A 21,463-nucleotide genomic window follows, 5' to 3' on the forward strand; every position below is an offset into this window, starting at 1 on the left:
ACATATTTTTTTCCCTTTATTTAATCCTCAGCCTAAGTCTAGGAGACAGGTATTATTTCTCTTTGCAAATGAGGAAATAAGTTTAGAGAAGTTAAATGATTTTGCCAAGGTAGTATTTCTGGATGAATGAGGAGGCAGTTGACTCGACTGCAAACTCTTGAATGCTGTCTGTTCTCCCTTTGAAACCCTGGATGAAGTGCCAGGAGGGTTGGGAGGGAAATTCAGGGTGTCTCAAGTGAATGAGGTAGTCAAGAATGAGACTTGGATCCTGAACAGTGGTGACATGGGTGCTCCTGCTCTATTTCTTAAGCCCTCAGGGAGTATTTGGAGGCCACCTGATTCAGTGATGAAAGGCCCAGGTCCAGAGTTTGAGCTCTGGCTTCACTCCTTGCTACCTCGCTCTTCAAGTCGTTTTGATTCGCTAGCTTTAATTTTCACCCTCTGTTGAGTCAGCCCTATTACCTACTTCATGGGGTCCTTATTAAAAGGATTAAATCACATACTATTCATGTTCATAAAACTCAGAGCCCAGGGCCTACCACACAGAGTTCTTTTAAAGATTGATTGTATTTGTTCTTTTGCTTAAAGCTTTATTCATTCCACTCTCATTTTTCTCTTTTCAGTACACGTTCAGAGATCTAACTGTGGAAGAACTAAAGAATGTAAATAGATTTTTCCCACATTTCAGATATTCCATGGACACTTATGGTAAGAATCATAACCCCTAGTTTTAGCTACATTTAATTGTTAATTATTCACAGAGAGCTATAGAATTATAATTTCTCATTTCTCTCTTTTATCCCCTGATTTTGAACTATACTTTGCAACCTGTGGTCTCGGAGGAAATTTAAGTTAATAAAACATATTATATGAGCTTTCTATTGCTGCCTTAACAAATTAGCAAAACTTACAGGTTTAAATACAAAGAACAAAACTGTTGGTTGCCAGAGGGGTGGGAGTGGGTGGATGGGTCAAAGAGAGAAAAGGGATTAAGAGTACACTTACCTTGATAAGCACTGACAAGTGTATAGAATTTTTGAATCTTGATATTGTACATCTGAAACTAATATAATACTGTCTGTTAATTATACTTGAGTATAAATAAATAAGTGAATAAAATAAATAAACAACAATCAGCACAAATTTAGTAGCTTAAAAAACTCAAGTTTACTGCCTTAGAGTTCTGTAGGCTAGAAGGGCAACACATCAAAGTGTTGGCAGGTTTTAGGTCCTTTCTGGAGGCTCTGGGAGAGGTCTGTTTCCTTGCCTTTAATATTATTATTATTATTTAAAGATTGTATTTATTATTCATGAGAGACCGAGAGAGACAGAGACACAGACAGAGGGAGAAGCAGGCTCCCTGCAGGGAGCCCGATGCAGGACTCAGTCCAGGACCCCCGGATCACGCCCTAAGCCAAGGGCAGACACTCAACCACTGAGCTACCCAGGTGCCCGCCTTTATTATTATTACTATTTTTTAAAGTTTATTTCTATTAGTAATCTCTACATACAAGGTGGGTCTCGAACTCATGACCCTGAGATCAAGAGTTGCATGCTCCACTGACTGAACCAGCCAGGTGCCCCTCTTTGCCTTTTTTAGTGTCTAATGGTGACCCACATTCTTTAGCTCTTCATCTCTTTCCTCCATCTTCAAAGCTAGCAATGTTGCATCTCTCTGACCATTCTTCTATAGTCATATCTTTGCTTTTAAGGACCAATGTAATTATATTAGGCTTACTCCAATAATATAGGATAATTTTCCCATCCCAGGGTCCTTAACTTAATTGCATCTAAAATGTCTCTTTGTTAAATAAAATAACATATTTACAGGTTCCAAGGATTAGGGTATTGGGCACCTTTGGAGGCCTTTATTCCGCCTGCCATATGATTGATTCTGAATTATTAATAACAAAGTTTAGTTATTATCTTTAGTTAATGTATAGTTACCTAGAAGTGAAGATTTTACTTCACTGCCTTTCAGAATTTCTGACCACAACCCAAACTCAGAAATGTTTTATATCATGACTCTGTAGACACATAACTGTGTAGACTCTGGCATTTTCCATTCCATTCCATTTCATTTAAAAGCAAATGTGGATTGAGACTCACTAAATTGATTTTAGAGCCCACAGATTAGTCAAAACACACAGGTTTGAGAGACTTTGTTGTATGTGGGTATGTTTTATATTTGAATTAGTTGCATTTAGAAATGTACAACTCAGATTTAGGTATTAGAAAATTTGAGGAGTAGTTGAAGTATTTCTTAGGAATACTACTTTCATATGTGGAAGAAATGATTAAATTCTAGCCCAGCTGTTGCTAGCCTCTCTTGATTAGCACCTCATTATTTGGTGCTGCAGAAGTGCCTGAGATGGGGGCTGTTAACAGCTACTATTTATTAAATGCCTGATATGTTTCCAGATGTTTTATCCACATTATCTTACATATTTTTTTTTACAACCAAAGCTGTGAGGTGTTACCATCTTCATTTTTCAGATAAAGAACCCGAGGCTTAAAGAGTTTAAATAACTTGCTCAAGTACACAGGAAGTTAGGGATGGAGTCGGGTTTGTACATATGTCTGTCTTGCCTGTTGTTCACGTATGGCTTGTTCTTTTAAATGTCTTTCATCAACATAAAGACTTAAAATTAAAACTTCATTATACCAATTAATTCTTATCTACCTCCCAAAGCAGTTGGGTAGTTTGAAACCAGAGGTAGTGTTTCCTATATTCAGTTCGGAGATGAGAGTCTTTAATTTTCAACCACTGTGTCCCAGTCATTGATGGGTAAGTCGAAGTTTCAGGGACATGAAGGTGGAAAGAAAGTTGAGAATAATGGAGTTAGAGAAACCAAAGAAGATAATTAGTGATCTTTTGAAAAGGTCACTTTAAAAACTGAAGCTAAATACATAAATAAATATAAAAACTGAAGCAGGGATCCCTGGGTGGCGCAGCTGTTTGGCGCCTGCCTTTGGCCCAGGGCGTGATTCTGGAGACCCGGGATCGAATCCCACATCGGGCTCCCGGTGCATGGAGCCTGCTTCTTCCTCTGCCTGTGTCTCTGCCTCTCTCTCTCTCTCTCTCGGTGACTATCATAAATAAATTAAAATTTAAAAAAAAAAAATTAAAAAAAAAAAACTGAAGCTAACATTTTTTTCTGATTATAAAGTTATTGTCTGGTATCTGAAAGTAATTATAACTGATTTGTTACACATGACAATTATTTGATAATGCCCCCACATTTTAAAATCCTAAACTTCTTAGATGTGTTATGTGTTTTCACATTATCTCATTTGATCCTTATGACAACTTTATGATACAGTATCTTTATTTTACAGATGATGAAACTGAAGGTCAAAGAGATTGAAGTAACCAAAAGTTGCATGTGTCTGAGTGGGAAAAGTAGGCCTAGAACCTGGAATTTCTTTTTTTTTTTAAGATTTTATTTATTTATTCATGAGAGACACAGAAAGAGAGGCAGAGACACAGGCAGAGGGAGAAGCAGGCTCCCTGTAGGGAGCCCGATGCAGGACTCAATCCTGAGAATCCAGGATCACACCCTGAGTCAAAGGCAGATGCTCAACTGCTGAGCTACCCAGGCATCCTGGAACCTGGGATTTCTATGTCAAAGCCCTTTGTGCTCTCACCTGTCCTCTTGGCTTCCTAAGAAAACAATATATAGTAATTTCCTCTTGTCAATATATTTACAGATTCCTAGATGATGAATTTTAGAAATTATGTGTGCTTCTGTATATGTGTATGTGCATGAACAAACTTTAATATTGTTTTTTCTATTTTTGAGTACATATTTTGGGGCTTTTTTTTTCTTTCAGTATTCAAAGATAGTTCCCAGAAAGACCTGCTGAATTTCACTGGCACTATTCCTGTCAAGTACCAGGGTAAGTGAGAAAATGTGGGAATTTTGTAAAAGAGCAGTTTCACAAGAACTTATATTTGTTTAGTTCCATACCATTCTCAAAGTATTTTCACATGTATGTATATATGACCTGTATAGAACCTTATTGGATATAGCAGAATGCCGTCCCATTCAAGGTGGCCTAGCTTAGTATCTACAAATTCAATTCAGTTCAACAAGTACTTACTGAGTGCCAACTATGTGCCTATACTCTGTTAGGTGCTGGGGTACAGAGGAGAGTAAGACAGATGTTGGGGAGGAAGACCTTCCTCTGCCCTGTAGTCCTTTTAGCTGGATTTCAAATCAAATTGACATGAGACAGATGAAAAGGAGAAATTTGAACTTAATAGGCACACATATGAGGAATGCACACAGACGTGAGATTCCAAAGACAGTGAGGTAGCTTGAAGTTTTGTGAGCTAAGGAAAGGGAAGAGGCCTGTGGACACAAAAGGGAGAAAGACCATTAGCAAGAAGGGAAAGGAGATGCTTGGAAAAACAAAGATTGCCCTATTATGCAGATAATGTTTTTAGGTAAAGGGGAGTCTCTATTAAGAGTACTCTTCCTGTGAATGGATAAAGAAGATCTGGTTTATGTATACAATGGAATACTACTCAGCCATTAGAAATGACAAATACCCACCATTTGCTTCGATGTGGAACTGGAGGGTATTATGCTGAGTGAAATAAGTCAATCGGAGAAGGACAAACATTATATGGTCTCATTCATTTGGGGAATATAAAAAATAGTGAAAGGGAATAAAGGGGAAAGGAGAAAAAAATGAGTGGGAAATATCAGAAAAGGAGACAGAACATGAGAGACTCCTAACTCTGGGAAACGAACTAGGGGTGGTGGAAGGGGGAGGTGGGCAGGGGGTGGGGGTGACTGGGTGACGGGCACTGAGGGAGGCACTTGATGGGATGAGCACTGGGTGTTATTCTATATGTTGGCAAATTGAACACCAATAAAAAATAAATTTATTAAAAAAAAGTACTTTTCCAGGAATATACCCTTTTTTCCAGAGTAAATATAGGCATTTGAGAGGGAGACAGCTTTTCCGGCATCTGCTGTATTTCAATTACTTTTAACTCAAAATAATCTTTATGGCAAAGTGGCCCATCTTGAGCAGCATGCCCTGAGCCCCTGCACAGACATAGACCTGCTCTTTGGAGAGTTCGCTTTGCTTTCCCTAGTAAAATGCAAGGGTCGCACCTTTTTCTCCACTACATCAATGTTTTATTCCTCTCCCTTCTCCTGTGTATGATGTCCCCATTCTATGGGTGAAACTGAATCTTAGCCTAGTCAAGTGATTTACCTACGACCACACAGCTGGTATTTGGCTATAACTTGAAACTTCAGTAGTATATTTGGGGGTCATTATAGCTCAAAGGAAGCAACATCTTTTCAGGTAGCCTGACAGGTTAAAATAGTTAAGTGTTTGCCCAGCAAAACAAAACATCACTAGCTCCCCTATACTTAATTCTTTCTATATGTGCAGACCTACTTCCATCGGTGTTCAACAGGACTAACCTTTCAGATAGGCATCACAGGTGATTGCTTATATAGTACGATGTAAAGAACACCAGTGAAGCATTGGTTCTAATATATGTCTCTGAAGGGGTGCCTGAAATTCCACAACTAAAAATTTATTCCTCTTTTAAAATGCAAATAATCCCAAGAAGGATGTTATCCAAAATCACTAATACACAGTGCTGTGTTTATAGAAAATGCTTGATAAATATTTGTTGAAGGTCAAGTTCATTTATTTGATTACTGACTACCAAAGGAATTTGCTGGGCATTTGAGAGAGGAAGTGCCCTTAAAAATGGGCTGAGGAGGGTCTGTAAACAAATGGGGAGAGAACAGTGGAGTTTGCTCCTTTGCAAAAGATTCAGTTCTATACTATGGGAATATTCTGCCCCCAAAAAGACGCCCAGAAGCTATATTTTGGGGGACTTTTTTTCAAAGTAAGTGCTTCGTATGGTATTCCCTAGACTTTTACAAACCCTTTCTAATTTCTTCCCCTCCGTGATGACTTATTGCCTGGGGCTCACTCATGTTTTATTCTGCCTCTGTTCGTGTCCCACCGTGACACCTCCTTTGCCACAGGAAGTGCATAGGAATTCATTTTGGTTTTTATACATAGAAATGTGGTTGGAGATGAAAGTAGATAGCAGTGAGCTCTGCAGAAATTGAAGAATTTTTATTTTCCTCCTTCTCCTCTCCTGCCAAGCTCTCAGACTCTTTTCTAGCTGCCTCAACACCTTTATTCAGATATGATCCCCATTACTTGTGTTCTGCATTTATTATGATTAGGTGTTAAAAAGAGAGAGAGAGAATTATTGCCCACCCCAATGATTGATTGGTTGATTGACTTCATTCCTATTAGCCACCCCAGTGATGTCAAGGGCAGTTACATTTTACAGAGGAGCTCATGAATTTAAATGAATCACAGCTTAGTAGCATTTCAGTTTCAAGGATATTGTGGGAAAGTAACAGGATGGCATAAAACTTATTTTAATATCATTGGTATGATGCCCCTCATTGGCATTCTGCGTCTCCAAGAGCCAAGAAGTTATTTCACTGATTCTCACACTGGGTCTTCCAAGGTAGTAATGGTACCTGCAGTATCTTCATTTTTTCAGTACATTCTTTTTTCTTCTTTGCTTTTGAGTAGAATTATATCAACTCAATATAATCCACACTAGTTATTTCCTGTTGATCAGAAGGTCAGAATGTATTATCTCTCTTGTCTGTAAAATGGTACAATAATAGAGCCTCACTCTAAAATTAGGAAGATTAAATGAATTACTGTAAGTAAAGCTCTTGGCATAATGCCTGGCACATAATAAATGTTTAATAAATTATTGTCTCCCTATATTTTTCACTTTCTAGTTTTATTAGTATAATAATAATATATACTCACGCTAAAACAATTTAAACAATTGAGAAAGGAAGTGGTTAAGCTTATACCTAACTTTCCACCCAGTCCTAATTTCCCGAATAAATCTTCCATTGGTATTTCCTTATGTATACTTGCAGACATTTTCTAGATTATTATCTTCAAGATAGTGTCAAGGTTGTGATGACACTTTTTCTTCATCCACTCATTTAGAGATGTGTATTCATCTTAATAAGATGATACCCATCTGAACTTTACTTACAGCTAACTTAAATTATATTTTTATGATATAATTACTTCAGATCCAAGAACTCTACCAGCAGTTCTGACTTTTTGGTAATGAATTACTGAAACCTAAATGGGCAGGGTACAAGGCAGGACATTTGTCGACCAAAAAGAATGGGAAAGAAGGAAGAAGAGAACAAATCAGTAAGCGAATCTTACCAGTTAGACACAGGAATCCTGTTCACTGGTTGCTTTGCCAAGCATGGGCTATTCAAATGCATTGATGCTGCTGGGGAGGCGCATTGTGGGAGGCAGCAGATCCTTGATCAATTAGGAAGACACCATCAATAGACATTCCTTTTCTTTAATGTGTAGTGATTAGTGGCACCATCAGGATTTGTCCTACTTCTTCAGCAATATTATGAAACCAAAAAAATCTGCGTGGTCTAGAACAGTGGCTTTCTAATGTTTTGATTGTGACGCATAATAAATAGTTTTATATACATAGCTAGCATACACATGCACGCATACACACTATATACATGTATATGAAACACTATACTACCTGTCATATATTCTATTTTCTTTTCAATTCCATTTTAAAATATTGCTTGCAGCCTACTAAATTAATTTTGTGACCCTACCAAATTAATTATTGTGGCCACAATTTGAAAAACACTACTTTAGAGAGTATATAACATTCGACAGAGTGCTTCTGGAGGAATTTGATGGTGTGTCTCAGTACCTGTCAGTTACTTTGTGGTGCTATGATCACATGACTTCATAATCATAGAATTATCTATCATCAATAGCTATGCCTATACCCAAATTGTAAATACTTAGACACTATGGCGACAGATATTAACTAGACTTATGGATCATTTTGTGGTAAATACAAGTAATTATGGTAATAACAAGTGGTAATTACCACAATAATATTGAGGTAATAACAAGTCATTATGTTGTACAGTGAAACTAATGTTTATGTCAATTATATCTCAGTTTTTAAAATTGTTTTTAAAACTGATACAAAAGTAGAGGAGGAGTGTGATTCTGAGAACTGATAGAAAAAAATAGACCCACAAGTATCAGGACATTTCTATACTGATTTTCAATCCTACCTGCACATTAGAATTACATGGGAAGCTTTTAAAAAAATTCTATCCACAGCCCATCCCACTGAATCAGTAACTTTGGGGGAGTGGCCTGGCTATTGGGATGTTTCCAAGTACCTTAAGTGAGTCTACCATGCAGATATGGCTGAGTATCATTGTATCCTTAGAGTAGGAAGCAAGATGAGAAAAGCTGTCAGTGGGAGGAGGATTTCCTTAGCAAGAAAAGGATTGCAGTGGAAAATAAAACTTTTAATTTAGACCCGGCCTAATTCCAAAATGGGTTTTAGGTAAATTGCAAAAATTGCCAACCCTACATGGTACCATGTCATGTATTTTTCTAAGCATTTTACATACCTTAACTAATTCCATCCTCAGAGCAACCTTGTGGGGTAGGAGCTATTATTATTACCATTTTATAGATTAAGGAATTGAAGCACAGAAAAGTTAAGGAACTTGCCTAAAATCATATAGCTAGTCATGGGTAAAACTAGAATTTGAACCTAGACATTCTTGCTCCTGAGCAGCCATTTTCATAAATACAGTGAAAGACATGCAGTAAGACTATGAAAGCAGGAATGACTATCAGAAGATACAGTAGAACAGCTAAGGTAACTGATCAGATTTGTAGTTTGAGTTTGGTTTTGCATTTTTATTAGGTTTAGCTTTGGGCTTCCTGGCAACCAGGGCAGTCAGTCGGCATAATGTATGTACGTGGCTTTTGTTCTCAGTAGGCATAATGTATGTACATGGTTAACAATGGAAGAGCATGCATGCCTGTCTCTTGGTATGCCAAAATTTAAGAACAAGGGGACTGATAAGGTTATTTTCAGGTCTGTGTTCTATGTTACCTAACCCAGCTCATTTGCAATTAATGAGGAACTTGAAGGTCAGTATCAAATGTATCAAATTCATCTTTGTTAATTCATCCATTTTTAATTTGTTCATTCACTCTTATATAAGAAACTTATTGTCAGACAGTATGTTAGGCACTATACTTGATGCAGGGGATCTAGAAATGAATAATACATAATCCCCTGGAAGTTTACAATGTGAAAGGAAACACAGACCTGTAAGGAGATAACTTCAGTGCAGAATAAGTATAAAAATAGAAGTATCCACTGCTTTTCAAAAGAGTTGCAATAGTTCCATTTGGGTGGAACAAAGAAGGTTATGTAGAAAAGATGCTGTATCCCAAATTCCTGGCATAGTAGCTCCTGTAAATATTTATCGAATTTAATTAGATGAACTGGCCATTGTCTTTTTAAATTTCTTCAAGTGTTATGCTGGTGCTTTACACCATGGGAACATGAAAATGGAGAAGTAGGCCTTGATTTATACAAATCCTTTACATATACACTTAACTACAGATCTTATTTTTTTTTTTAAGATTTTATTTATTCATGAGAGACACAGAGAGAGAGAGAGAGAGGCAGAGACACAGGCAGAGGGAGAAGCAGGCTCCTGTGGGACCCAGGAAATTTAACAAAAATCCCCTACCCTTGGACAAGCAGAGCAGGACTAACTCCATTTTGTGCTGCACCTGCCACCTCCTATATGGCCCCCACTTGACCTGCTTATTGCTTAAGGCGCTGCCCCACCCTAGTCAAGCTGCTGGGCACACCCTAATTGGAAATCGGCTCAGTGATAGGGCCAGTTCAAAATGGATACTTTAGGGTAAAATGTAATTCAATCGGCCACCTGCTTGTGGACCCATGACTCTGCAACTTTCTGCGTATCCCATTGGCCACTGGCCCCTATAAAGCTGCTAGCCTCTTAGTCTCGGGGTCCAAGTCCCTGCTCCGCTGTGTCGGATATACTTGGACCCAAGCTCGAGCTTGTAAATAAACCCTCCTGTGTTTGCATCGGTGTCGGCTCCTTGGTGGTTTCTCGGATTCGCGATCTTGGGCACAACAGCTCCAACAGGGACACCCTGGGCCAAAGGCAGGCGCCAAACCTCTGAGCCACCCAGGGATCCCCTAAACTACACATCTTAAAATGCCACCTTGCTGTATCATGAATGTAATGTGCATACTTCATCATTGTCTGAAAGTGTGTTTGTCTCAAATAGGTAATACCTATAACATACCAATTCGTCTGTGGATTTTGGATTCCCACCCGTTTGCTCCCCCCATTTGCTTCTTAAAGCCAACCGCAAACATGGGAATCTCAGTTGGAAAACATGTGGATGCTCAAGGCAGAATTTACTTGCCCTATCTTCAAAACTGGAGCCATGTAAGATCAATTTGGATTTTCTTTTTTTTTTTTTTTTTTTAAAGATTTTACTTATTTATTCATGATAGTCACACAGAGAGAGACAGAGAGGCAGAGACACAGGCAGAGGGAGAAGCAGGCTCCATGCACCGGGAGCCCGACGTGGGATTCGATCCTGGGTCTCCAGGATCGTGCCCCGGGCCAAAGGCAGGCGCCAAACCGCTGCGCCACCCAGGGATCCCTGGATTTTCTTTTATGAGTCTTTATTTTTCTGAGTATTTCTCTTTATCCTAATGGTACAAATAAGTTACTGAATTTTCTTTCAATGGTATTTCTCACATGAACTTTAAAAGTAATTTGAAATTGAGCTCCCCGGAGTCACCCAAGTTCCAAACCCCAGTGGCAAAAAGCAGCCTGCATGAAGTGCTGTCTCCAACTATTACTGGGAGCTCAATTATTTGGAACCAAGTATTATTTGCTCCCCCTCTTTTTATGGTTGTTTACTGCTTGATAAAGCACATGAAAAGCTACTGGCAAGATAATGGACACTATTTCTTAGTCCCTCCTTATTAAAGATTCTTATGTAATATATGAATTTATTTGTAGTTTTGCCTGCTTTTTACTTTTATGTAAATTGAATCATACTGTATATAACCTTCTGTTATGTTTTGTTTTAACTGAACATTTTTAAAAATTCATTCACAGTGATATATGGAACTAGTTTATTTAGTTCATAAGTTTTCACATTATGCAGTTTTGTTTTCTGTATTTTTGTCATCTACCATTATGCTGAGCACTTCTCATTTTAAACAATATGTTCAAAATACATGGTCTTTAATTGGTTACCTGATACCACATAAAGATACTGGCATGATGTATTTACAAATTGCTCTGTTGTTAGAAATTTAATGATGAGCATCCTTAAAGATAAAGATATGTAAACATAAGAGTGTATATATTATAAATCTTTAATAATTTAGTAATGATAAATCTCTAGGAATGGAATTACTGGATCAAAGTTTATAAATGTTTTGAAGGCAATTCTTACATATTGCCAAATTGGCCTCCAAAAGGTGGACAAAATGTATGTCTATGATCACTTGAAATCAGCATAGAATACCTCTTTTTCAGCACCCATGTTCTGGCAGAAAGTATTATTATTAAAGCAAAGCAAACTTTCGCTTATCTCCATATATTTATTTAGAAGGGTATATAATGTGTTCTCATTTTTGGAAGTAAGATTTTTGTGAAAGGATAATTTATAATATATTTATATGTATCCAGGAAGTTGTGGGACAGGAGGACCAGGAATCCTTGAAAGAGACCAGGGATAGGTCAAGGGTCAAGTATAGCTGGAGTAAAAGATGGTGTTAGGATTACAAATTTTTATTTTATATACATCTCATAAGAAAGCATGCAGTTATGGGCATGTTTTACTTTGTTTTTATACTTTTCTGTATTTTTAATATGTATAAAATCTTTAAAAAAAGAAAAGAAATACAAAAAGAAGTGATGCACACCAAGTAGTTGGCAGTGGAGAATAGGTGGAGGAACATTGACCTTTTACTTTATGAATTTGTATATCATTTGCATTATTTGGTGATTTTAATAAATAAGATTGATAGATCAACGTGATAAATTAGGTATAATAAAAATTTGTCAGTTGGAGGGACCTTAATGTTTTTCTGTTATTTGAGAAATTGAGATCTTTTTCATATATTAATCAGTCATGTATGTTCCTTTTTTTTTTAATTGTCTTCTGTCTCCTTCATCCATTTTTACCCTTTTTTTTTTTTAAGCTATCCTCAAACAGTATTTTGACATCTCTAGCCTATTGTGGGAATTCATATTTCCTGTTTCCCTTTTCTCATTTTCACTTGCATCTCTTTTCATAGTTTTGTTTGTATGGTAAATACTCAGATAATAGTCTAGCTGAGGTTGTGCTTGACTTCAGACAATATTGGTTTCATTTTACTATTCTGAACCTTTTTATTATATGCTAAAACTAGATTTTTAAAAAAGATTTTATTTATTCATGAGAGACACAGAGAGAGAGGCAGAAACTTAGGCAGAGGGAGAAGCAGGCCCCCTCCAGGGAGCTTGATATGGGACTCAATCCCAGGACCCCGAGATCACCATGTGAGCCGATGGCAGATGCTCAACCACTGAGCCACCCAGGTGCCCCTAGTTTTCTTTTTTTTATTTAATTAATTAATTTATTTTTAAGATTTTTTATTTATTCATAGAGACACACACAGAGAGAGAGAGGCAGAGACAGAGGCAGAGGGAGAAGCAGGTTCCATGCAGAGAGCCTGACATGGGACTCGATCCTGGGTCTCCAGGAGGCGCTAAACTGCTGCACCACCGGGGCTGCCCCTCTTTTTTTAAAAATAGAATTAGAACTAGTCTTAAGAAGACATTACATTATTTAAATTGTCCTATTTAAAAGTACTACAGTAACTAAGTTCCTCATGAGGTTGGAATTATAATTATGTAGTACAATTACACAGAATTTTGGAGCTGAAGGAATCTAGAAATGTCTAGACCAAGGATTACAGACATTTTCCATAAGAGATTCAATGTGCTGTGTTAGACCTATATTTTAGACAATATTTACTAACATATTTAGGGGTGAAAAGGTATTGGATCTGCAATTTATTCTCGGTTCAGAAAAATATGGAGAGGGAAAGAGACTGAGAAAATATTGCTAAAATGTTAACATTTGAGTGATCTGGGTGAAGAATATATGAAAATTCTTTGTACTTTTTTGCAACTTTTCTATAAGTCTACAATTATTTCACAATTAAATAAGTAAAATAAGGGGGGGGGGGCGCCTGGATGGCTCAGTCGGTTAAGCATCTCTCTGCCTTCAGCTCAGGTCATGATCTCAGGATCCTGGGATGGAGCCCCTCATTCACCTCTGCTCCCTGCCCAGTGAGGAGCCTGCTTCTCCCTCTCCCTTTGCCCCTCCCCCTGCTCGGTTCTCTCTCTCTCTCTCTCTTTCTCTCTCTCTGTCTCAAATAAAATTACTTTAAAAAGTCAAACAAAAAGATAGGCAGATGGTTCCTGAACATATAAGTACTTTGCTATAAGCACATTCATGTTATTTTCTCATCTTTCGGAGATGTAGACTAGCATTTCTCTAATTTTCAGTTAAAAGAATTAAGTAATTTTTCGGTTAATACTATCATGTAATTTGTATGGTAGTTTTCCAAAAATAAGAGCATAATGCAAAACTTTCTTTTAGTTAACTTTAGATAATAATGTATAGGTTAAGAAGGTAGTATTCTTTTTTTTTTTTTAAGATTTTATTTTATTCATTCATGAGAGAGACAGAGAGAGAGAAAGAGGCAGGCAGAGGGAGAAAGCAGGCTCCCCGCAAGGAGCCCAATGTGGGACTCAATCCTGGATCCCCAGGATCACGCCCCAAGCCGAAGGCAGACACCCAACCACTGAGCCCCCCAGGTGTCCCAAGAAGGTAGTATTCTTTAGGAAATTTTTTGCGTAACTTTTTCTTTTGTGTGTATTCTGCAGCCTAAATCTGTCATTGTTGGACTAATTAAAGAAATGATTGCCAAGTTTCAAGAGGAACTTCCCCTGTATTCTCTATCATCATCTGATGAGGCACGGCAGGTAGACTTGCTAGCCTATATTGCAAAAATCACTGAAGGTTTGTATTTTTTGTTAATCAGAGAGTTATGAATTTATATTTTCTCACTAATATCCTTTACTCTCTGCTACTGGATTTCTATAAATAAAAATATTCATGTATCTGTACATATCTGTGTTGAATCAAAAATTCTTTCCTATACATCTGTCATAGGGTGTTACCATATAGTTCCAATGAATGTGGTTTCTTAAAATGTGAAAGCTTACTCTTATACTGACAGATAAAACAATTTGTGTTTGTTCAAAATTACTTGATATATATTAATGATCCCAAACCTTTTTCATTATATACTTAAGTATCTTTTTGCCTCATTCAATATTGGGCCAGAAAATCTGATTCTCCATGTTTCTCATTGAGGATAAGTCAGATATCCACACTTACGAAAGTCAGTAAGGCATTGAACATTTTTGCCTTATAGACCAGAGCAGTAAGAATCAGAATGTTTTTCAGAATTATGGAAATCCTATTTTTTAGTCTTAGGCTCTATTGAGAATATTTACTGAGATTCCTGTTTGTCTTGCATTTCACTTGTTCAAGTATTTTCGAATGCTTATGGAGTAGCATTATGTTTTCTGTCCAAGCTATTGAAGGTTGGTGTACTTTTTTAAGATGCTAAAAAAGATTTTTTGATATTATTTCAAAACTCTCATGATAATTCACTTTTATTTCTAGGTGTCTCAGACATAAATGCAAAGAACTGGGTAAATCATGAGCATAAAACCGTCAATAAAATTACTGTGGTTGGAGGTGGAGAACTGGGTATTGCCTGCACATTAGCAATCTCAGCAAAGGTATGTAAGCATAGTGGTTAGATATCCATCTATCACATTGCTAGACTTTTAGGTAGTTTATGTTTAACATACAAGAAATAATGGCTTCATTTTGTCATGTGGAAAAAACTCATTTTACCTTAAAATGTATTTAGTAACTTGGCAAAAAAAAACAAAACTGAAAGCTCTCATCAGGGATATTGCTTCTTAATTAGTACTTGGAATAGGCTTTTAAAAAGTGATTTGAAATAAATAAATAAATAGATAGTAATTTGAACAGGATCCCTGGGTGGCTCAGCGGTTTAGCGCCTGCCTTCAGCCCAGAGCGTGATCCTGGAGTCCCAGGATCAAGTCCCACGTCAGGCTTCTGCATGGAGCCTGCTTCTCCCTCTGCCTGTATCTCTGCCTCTCCGTGTCTCTCATGAATAAATAAATACAATTTTTTTTTAAAAAAGTGATTTGAACAATGGGCTCATCATCCTATTCCAAGGGAAACCTCAACCTGACATTCATCTGACTTAGTCACCAATTCCTTTGTGTTTTCTGAGTCATGCTGCTTTAATTAAGCTCTTATTTAATGTAATACTTAATTTTAGCTCTTTCTAAAATTAACATTTTTTCTTAAAGATTGCCTTTTCTTGTGTAATTACTCTATATTCTCTTAAGATAATAATTTCTAAGTTAATATTTTACACTAGCTTGAAATTTCTTTATTTTTCCATCAGTCCTTTTTACTAGATCTTTTTGTATATAAATTATTTTCAGGAAAGCTTAAATTCCCTTCCAGAGAAGTTCAAAAGACCCTCCAGGGTCCCAGTATCATGATAACAGCAGGTCTGTGTCTTTTCAGGGATGTAGCCCAGAGTAGAATAGCTGTCCCTCTCTGTTTATTTGGTACCTGACATTTTGTTTTTACTTTTCTATTAAAATGTTGTCATCTAAGTTCTTTCCTTTTTACTTCAGACTCACATATGTCTCAGAGATAGGTTCTACTTTAGTAAACAATTAAATTATATCCAGGGAGCTAGAAAATTTTAAAAGCTGGCTGTGTAGAACAACATATGCTGACTTTTGACTTCGCTTCATTTCCTCCACCCTCCATCTGAATATACTAACTAGTCAATCCCTCTTAATTGGAATTTGAACTGTTTTCAGTTCCTTTGTTACTAAATAGAATCCTTCCATAAATACTGCTTTACGAGTTGCTTATTTTCTCCTCTGAATTTTCTTTTAGGTGTACATAATCTCAAAAACAGTACTAGTGAATCAGAGGGCATGAATGGTCTTTATGGCACTTATTATATATTGCTAGTTGCACTTCAGAAAGGCAGATTTATGCTGCTCATAACAGTTATGCACATCAATCTGATTTTTTGACATCCTTAACAGTATTGAGTTTTATCAATTTTGTTGAGTTTTGGTAAGTACAAGAAGGCCCCTTAAAGTCATGTTTCTTTACCATCTCACTATCAGTACTCCTTTGTCTGTAAACTGTCCAAATGGAAATTTTGTTCCATTTTCTTTGTAAATATTAATATTTTGATACAAGATACATGCAATGCTATGATACAGTAGTAGTCATAATAATATCAGTAGAAGTGGTGGTCATAGCGCCAGCAACTGACCTTTACTGATTGAATGCTTACTAGGTGCCAGGCGCTCAGCTAAACACTTGACTGATTTTTACTAAATTTTACCTAACCCTATGTTGGGTACTATCATTACTACCATTTTACAGATGAAGTTGCATAATTTGCCCAAAGTCACACTGTTAATAAATGGAGGCAGGATTTGAAGTAAGGCAGTCTATTTACAGAGCCTGTATCCTAAATCTTTACTACTCAGTCTGTGGCTTTCAGACCAGCAGCACTGGTGATACCTAAGATCTTATTGAAGTTGTATTATCTAAGGTCCCACCCCAGGCCTATGGAAACGAATCTGCATTTTGACACAAAACCCCTGGTGTCCCATGTGCTGCACTAATCTAAATTGTGATCCCCTCCTGCCCTTTTTTTTTTTTTAAGATTTTATTTATTTATTGATGAGACGCAGAGGGAGAAGCAGGCTCCCTGTGGGGAACCTGATGCAGGACTCAATCTCAGGACCCCAGGATCATGACCTAAGCCAAAGGCAGATGCTCAACCACTGAGCTACCCAGTGGTTGAATGATGATCCCTTAAAGCATGGGAAATTCTGCTTTAAGCCATAATGTTATCCTGCTTCATTATTGCTATCATCCTTACAGACATTAGGTCATTTCTAGCTCTTTAAATATCCTTATACGTGTTGTATTATGTTACCTATGTACTAATAAACTTGTAGGATAATTTCTGTAAATGAGATAGATGGATTAAAGGAATTACCATTTTTAATTAGCAATAATCAAGCCTTGGATAAACCTCATTGGTACTGTGCAAAGCTGGAATTACTCTTTTTAAATTTTGGTAGAACTTGTCAAATTATCCTCCATATCAGTTGTACCAGTTTATTCTCATATCCACAGTATGTAAGAATGCCTGTTTTCTCACATTATTGTTGTTAAACTTTTGGGTCTTTCTGTGTCTCATAATTAAAAATGATAACTCATAGTTTTCTTTGCATTTCTCTTTTGAGTGTAGTTGACAGTAATAAAATTAATAGGTACAAGTTAGAGAGGACTTCTCTCTGCCAGCTCTGGGTCACATAGTAATCCTCATAGCCCCATGAAATAAGGCGAAGTTCAGTGACTTGCCCAATGTCACAGAGCTAATAATACTATAGATGGGTTTTCTTTTGTACTTTCTGCCTGGCAGTCTGGTGGATCCCTGGGTATTCTTGCCTCTGTACCCTAATATAGGAAAGATCCTCAAACTGCTTACCACTTTAGAAGAAGACCTTCCATAGGACACCTGGGTGACTCAGTTAAGCATCTGCCTGCAGCTCAGGTCATGATCTCAGGGTCCTGGGATCCAGCTGTACATTGGGCTCCCTGTTCAGTGGGGAGTCGTCTTCTCCATCTCCCTCTGCCCCTCCTCACTGCTTGTGTGTTTTTTTTTTTTCCTCTCTCTCAAATAAATAAATAAATCTTTAAAGAAAAGAAAAAGAAAAATACCCGTAAAGGTAACTTGACTCTGAGAAGTTTCTGTGCCGTCATTTACAGTTAGCCTACTGTGGCAACCAGAGAGCCATCTACAGGCATGTGGAGTGTTTTCTATTAGATATCTGGGAAGAGTTCTACATGATAATAGGATTTTATTTTAGATTTATTATCTTTTTTTTTAAAGAGAAACTTGGCATTGGTATTGACTTTCATGCTAGAAATGAGGCATTAAAATAGAGCAAAAAAATCACTCTCAGTACTTTCAAAATGGAAATTATGACATTAAAATGAAAACATAAACTCAAGAAACAGCAGCAAATGTATTCAGTGCACCAAATTATCGTAATTACTCCTGTCCCATCAAAGGAAATCTGCAATCTGTGACTTCTGGGTTAAGTCCTACTAGATCCCAATTTTCTGTTAAGCCTAAAGGATCACATTTCAAAAGTTCATAGTAGTTTCTTGCTTGCACATCCTTTTCATTGCTATTATATTACCTTTTCTTCATAAGACAGCATACGAGGCTGTGCATTCTCCTTTAGCTTCACTTCTGAATGAACTTATATTGAGTAACTGGCTGTGTTTGTGTAATGCTGTATGTTCTTATTATACTGTACAGGGCATTGCAGACAGACTGGTCCTCTTGGACCTCTCAGAAGAGACGAAAGGAGGGGTAATGGACCTTGACATCTTTAGCCTGCCTAATGTGGAGATCAGCAAAGGTCTGGTTATTCTGCTTATAAGATGCTTGCCTCATATTTGAGTCCTAGAATTTTTTTTTTAATACACTTTTTTTAGAACAGTTTTAAGTTCATAGCAACATTGAATGGAAGGTTTCCCATATATATTCCTTTATCCCTGCACATGGACAGCCTCCCCCATTATTAGCATTCCCCACTAGAGTGGCACAATTGATGAGCCTACCTTGACACATCATTAATCATCCAAAAGTCATAATTTACATTGGGGTTCATTCTTGGTGTTGTACATTCTGTGGGTATGGACAAATCTATAATGACATGTATTTACCATTATAGTATCTTTTACTACCCCCAAAATCCTCTGTGCCCAGCCTTGAGTCATAGAATTTTAATGCTAGGAAGCATTAAAGATCACCTAGTCCAAGTTCCTCATTTTACATATTGGGGAAACTAAGATTCAGATAAATAAAGTGACTTATCCAAAGCCATACAGATTGTAATTGATTATATAAACAAGAGTCAGATGAGCAGATAACATTCTTATAGGTCAGAAGGATTTATTCTGTCTTTGACTTAAGCTACAGTATAAATTTGTTTCCTTTGATTGGTTCCATGCTCATAATATATTGGTTAAGAGCACTGGTTCTAGAGTTGGGGGTCCGTCCCAACTCTGCCACATTATAACTCTGGCATTTGTCAGGTTATATAACCTCTCAAAGTTTAGTTTTATCATCTACGAAGTGGGAATAATACTTACTATATCTTGGTATATGTCAGAGTTAAGATTTTTACAAAAAATGCATATGGCTTTCACCAAAAATATATTGTTAAAATAAGTCTTAATAAGAACAAAAAAGACTTTGTATTTTTTTTTTTAATTTATTTATTTATGATAGTCACAGAGAGAGAGAGAGAGAGGCAGAGACACAGGCAGAGGGAGAAGCAGGCTCCATGCACCGGGAGCCCGATGTGGGATTCGATCCCAGGTCTCCAGGATTGCCCCCTGGGCCAAAGGCAGGCGCCAAACCGCTGCGCCACCCAGGGATCCTGATTTTGTATTCTTAATAAATAAAAATATAAATGTTAGGAAAGTAGTTTTTATCTCATCTTAATTTAAATATTTGCATATATTTTATAATGTCCATAGTGTACTAATACAGACATATATGTAGGTAAATACTGATTTGGGGATGTGGGCTTAAAAAAAATATATATATATATATATATATATAAAGATTTTATTCATTTATTCGTGAGAGACACAGAGAGAGAGAGAGAGGCAGAGACACAGAGGGAGAAGCAGGCTCCATGTGGGACTCAATCCCGAGTCTCCAGGATCAGGCCCCAGGCTGAAGGCAGTGCTAAACTGCTGAGCCACCCCGTCTGTCCCCCAATCTTTTTTTTCCAAAAATATTTTATTACTAGAGATGCATGATCAAAAAAACTGGAAGACAAGGTTAAAGCTAAAGTCAAATTGTAATATGTTCTAGTTGTTTGGATTTCCTTATTTAGGTCCCCTGAATTCCTTGACCATATTTTCCCCAAAAAAATCAAGGTAATCAGTCACAAGCCTGATTGTACTAAGAACAATAGTGGGTGAGAAAAGTTGAAATTATACCTGCATGTTATACTTTGGGTGTGATATTTGAAGTAAGCTTCTGGATCCCTGTAGGATATAACCAGTTCATTTTCCTTGTCTAGAAAGAGTACAATATTTGCTTTAATGATCCTTTTGTAGGCATCATATAGAGGATCCCCCTTAGGGAACTGGTTATTCTCTTGTGCCTGTCATTTCCAAGTACTGAAGTTCTTAAGGGACCTTTTTACTCTTCCAAATCACTTTAGGAGACTTTAGTACATGGACTCTAGAGGTTGTGAGGCCTTTTAGGACCTGAAGAAATTGTTTCTTCCTATGTATCTCATTAACCATCAATAACTATCATTTCATGTAATTGAAAGAATAGACTCCTTGGAGCAGAGGTATAGTGTACTTGCTACCAACTAGGGAATGTTGAATGAGTCCACACCATCTTGGGGCAACTTTCATGTTCTTCTTGTTAATTTGGTTATATATTCCTGATAACACTGTATTTACTACTATTACATGAAGAATTTTATCTGTTTATTTATTTTTAAAGATTTTATTTATTTATTCCTGAGAGACACAGAGAGAGAGAAAGAGGCAGAGACACAGGCAGAGGAAGAAGCAGGCTCCATGCAGAGAGCCTGACGTGGGACTTGATCCTGGGTCTCCAGGATCAGGCCCTGGGCTGAAGGCAGCGCTAAACCACTGAGCCACCCAGGCTGCCCTTGAAGAATTTTAAATATAATGTTAACTAACATCTCATAAATATATTCCATAATATGGAGAAGTACATTAATAATTTTGGGAAATTAAGGTCAGTAGTTTTGAGAATTTGAGTAATGCTACATCATGACAGGCATTGATGACTACAACCAACCATTGTAGAGTTATGCTTTGGCTCTATTTGGACTTTTTCAAAATAGCTATTAAAACATTTTGGGGAGGTGTATATATATATATATATATATATATATATGCAGATGAGTATGCAAATATGCATAACATATATATACACACACACACACACAGTTATGTTTGTGTATGCATAGACTAAATCTGGAGAAGTACAAAGGAATAATTAAGAGTAGTTGCTTCAGGAGTCAGATGGGAAACTGGTTCTGTACTTGTTTTGTGAAGTTAATATTTTTATTCCTCTATTTTTATTTTGTACTAAAATACATGTAACATTAAATTTACCGATAGTGACATTTAGGGCATTCACAGTGTTGTGTAGCCATCACCACTATCTAGTTCCAAAATTTTCATTGCCCCAAAAGGAAACCATGTA

The 21,463-nt window shown here is 37.0% G+C and overlaps 1 protein-coding gene across 15 annotated transcripts in view; it reads left to right on the forward strand.

The window, feature by feature from the left end:
- Positions 1-21,463, forward strand: part of UEVLD (UEV and lactate/malate dehyrogenase domains) — a 50,987-nt gene that overhangs the window by 7,999 nt on the left and 21,525 nt on the right. For 11 of the 15 annotated variants that reach the window (XR_012015489.1, XR_012015488.1, XR_012015487.1 and 8 more), the window contains exons 2-7: positions 624-708; positions 3,835-3,900; positions 10,228-10,391; positions 13,905-14,040; positions 14,713-14,831; positions 18,509-18,611. Coding sequence is in view for 11 of the 15 variants with exons in the window: in XM_072793827.1 (XP_072649928.1) it covers positions 624-708; positions 3,835-3,900; positions 10,228-10,391; positions 13,905-14,040; positions 14,713-14,831; positions 18,509-18,611 (673 nt within the window). In the remaining 4 variants the exon portion in view is untranslated. Of the gene's footprint in view, positions 1-617; positions 709-1,294; positions 1,449-3,834; positions 3,901-10,227; positions 10,392-13,904; positions 14,041-14,712; positions 14,832-18,508; positions 18,612-21,463 lie in introns of those variants that run through there. The other 4 variants (XM_072793833.1, XM_072793829.1, XM_072793825.1 and 1 more) reach the window with 3 other exon arrangements.

This window comes from Canis lupus, chromosome 23 (assembly GCF_048164855.1).
Source record: "Canis lupus baileyi chromosome 23, mCanLup2.hap1, whole genome shotgun sequence".
Lineage (NCBI taxonomy): Eukaryota > Metazoa > Chordata > Mammalia > Carnivora > Canidae > Canis > Canis lupus.